General features: G+C 18.6%; 1 protein-coding gene across 1 annotated transcript; it reads left to right on the top strand.

The window, feature by feature from the left end:
* Positions 1-207: 207 nt before the first annotated feature.
* Positions 208-576, top strand: BDZ83DRAFT_593263 (uncharacterized protein; the record flags this gene model as incomplete). Its single annotated transcript, XM_060506612.1, has 2 exons — positions 208-444; positions 475-576. Coding segments are annotated over 2 exons (339 nt in total), but the record flags the coding sequence as incomplete, so codon positions are not given.
* Positions 577-2,706: the final 2,130 nt, after the last annotated feature.

The raw sequence follows: 2,706 nt of genomic DNA, 5'->3' as shown, positions 1-2,706 counted from the left end.
TTATAATATTATAAGTATATTATAAAAGTATTAAACTATTTATAAAAGGCTAGACTATAGGCCGATATTAAAAAATATAAATTTAGTATTACTATTATAAAGTATTTAGGATTTATAGTTAGTATTAATAGTATATAGTTTAATAAAAATAAAGTCTTTGTAGTACGTAACTAAAAACTATTTATATTATTAAAAGGTATTTAATTATTTTTTAGGTTTTATAATTTTTATAAACGGTTTATAAAGGACTATAAATACCTAGCTAAGCTATTAATAAAGCTAATTAATAAAAGTATTCCCTTTCAATTTAAGATAGATTATAATAATATATTTAAAATATTAAAGCTAGCTTTTATAACGGTACTTATATTCTACTATTCTAAACTAGAACTACCTATATATTTAAAAACTAATATATTGGATTTAATATATACCGGGGCCCTAGTTTAATAATACATAAATAATAGTTTATAGTACCCTATTACGTTCTATTTAAAGACTATAAATAGTATAGAGCTTAATTATATTATATATAATAAAAAGATATTAATAATAGTAATTTATTTAGAAAAGTAATGCGCTAAGCTAATCAATTATTATTAGACATTTAATATTATTATAGACTATTAGCTATTATTATTCTTTATAATAAAGCGGCTTTTAAATTTATAATAGGCCCGGTAAGCTAGTACCCTAGCTAACTTTAATTTTTAAATATAATATAGGCTAGGGTAAAAAAATATATTTATTAATATATTATTAAAGAAAATAAAAAATATTAAGACTTAATAAATATTTAAAGAGGTTAATTATATTTAGGTTCTATTACCCCTAGAGCTATTATTATTAAATATTATTATTAAGCTATGAGTACTGTTAAAAGCCGTAGCTTAATAGCTTTAATAGCCCGAGCTTATTATTAACTCCTTTATATTAAAAAACGAGCTTTAAAAGTATTTATTAATTAAAAAAGTATTAAAACTAAACTACGACTTTATAATATTATTATTAGCCCCGATATAAACGCTAGCCTACGAGGGCTATAAATATAAAAGAATTTAAAATAACGGTCTATTTATAATAAATAATAAGCTCGTTATTTTAGAAAAAGATAATTTATATATTATAATAATTTATAAAGTATATAAATAGAAGCTCTTTATATATTTAAGTTAGGATAAAGTAATTAGAATAGTTAAATAGTAATATTATTAGCCCGGCTTTATAGCAAATATATATTAATATATTAAAAACTACTATATATATTATTATTTTTAAAAACCCTATAATAGACCCCTTAGGGAACTAAGGCCTTTATTAATACTTAACTATTTATAATAATATATTTTTATAGATTTTATAATACTACCCCCTAATTAAAAGGGCTACGATATAATATATATAGTAATTAATAAATTAAATAAAAGAGCTATTTTAATATTTTATTATAAAACTATTATAATATAAGATATAAATAAAATATTTTATAAAAGAGTATTATTAATTTTTAGGCTATTTAAGATTATTTTTTTTAATTATAGCCTTTAGTTTATATTAAACTTTTAAAGAGAACTATATAAACTTTATAGTATTAAATTATAGTTATTAATAATAAACTATTTATAAATAAATAGCTAGACCGAGGTCCTAAACTAATATATTTTTTAATATTTACGGCTTTTAATTAATTATTATTAAAATAATTAAAGTAATTTATGATTTATAATAAACTTTATTTATATAGCTTAGCTAAGTAAAACTATAGGGTTATTATTTTATAAAGTTAAATTTAGTTATTAACCTTAGCTATTTTTTAACTAAACTATTAAAATTTAGCGCTTTAATTTAATTTATAAAAGGTTAACTATATTAAAGCTTAGCGAATAGCTCAAAGTATTTATAAGATTTAAAAGATCGCTAAAAGTGATATAAAGGTTATTTGAATAAAATATTAAAAATATATTAATCGTTATAGTTTATTAAATAATTTAAAAGTTAATAATAAAGTATTTATAGATTATTATATTAAAAAACTAAGGATATTAATAAATTATAGTAGCCCTAGGCTAGCCCCTAGCTAATTATTAATATAGGCCTAGGTAGTATATAGATTATAGAATTATTTATAAAAAATAAAGCCTATTTAGTTTTTTATTTAAGTAAACTATAGAAAGCTATAGAGGACCCTTTATTTAGATAATATTAAAACCCCCCGCTACTAATTTATTATAATATTAACGAGCTTAAATACAAGATTTTATAGGTAATTAAATTATAAATATAATATAATAAATTATAATACTAGATAAATTAAAAGGGGTATAACGATAACTTAATATAGTATAATATAAAGCGTTTTTATTATATATTAATAATATTATAGGCTTTTTATAAATAATATTTTATAGCTATAGGACCGTAATAAAACTTCTCGTTATAAATAGAAATAGCAGTTAATAATAGTTTAGCTTTATTATAGGCTAACGATAATACTATAATAGTTTTTATTATAATAAATTTATTAAAAAAGGCTTAAGTATTACTTAAAAAATAAGAGGACTTATTAAACTTCTTTTTTTTATAAATTAATTAAAAAGCTATTATTAACGAATTTTAGATTATTATTTAGAAGTTAATTTTTTACCCTATGTTATTATTACGGCTAGCTAGTTATAGTAAGTATATTAATAAAAATTAAGGCTATAA

Source organism: Colletotrichum acutatum (assembly GCF_030867785.1).
Source record: "Colletotrichum acutatum strain CBS 112980 chromosome Unknown BDZ83scaffold_210, whole genome shotgun sequence".
NCBI classification, from domain to species: domain Eukaryota; kingdom Fungi; phylum Ascomycota; class Sordariomycetes; order Glomerellales; family Glomerellaceae; genus Colletotrichum; species Colletotrichum acutatum.
The sequence above is the reverse complement of the archived record's forward strand: the minus strand, read 5'-3'. Positions and strand labels throughout refer to the sequence as shown.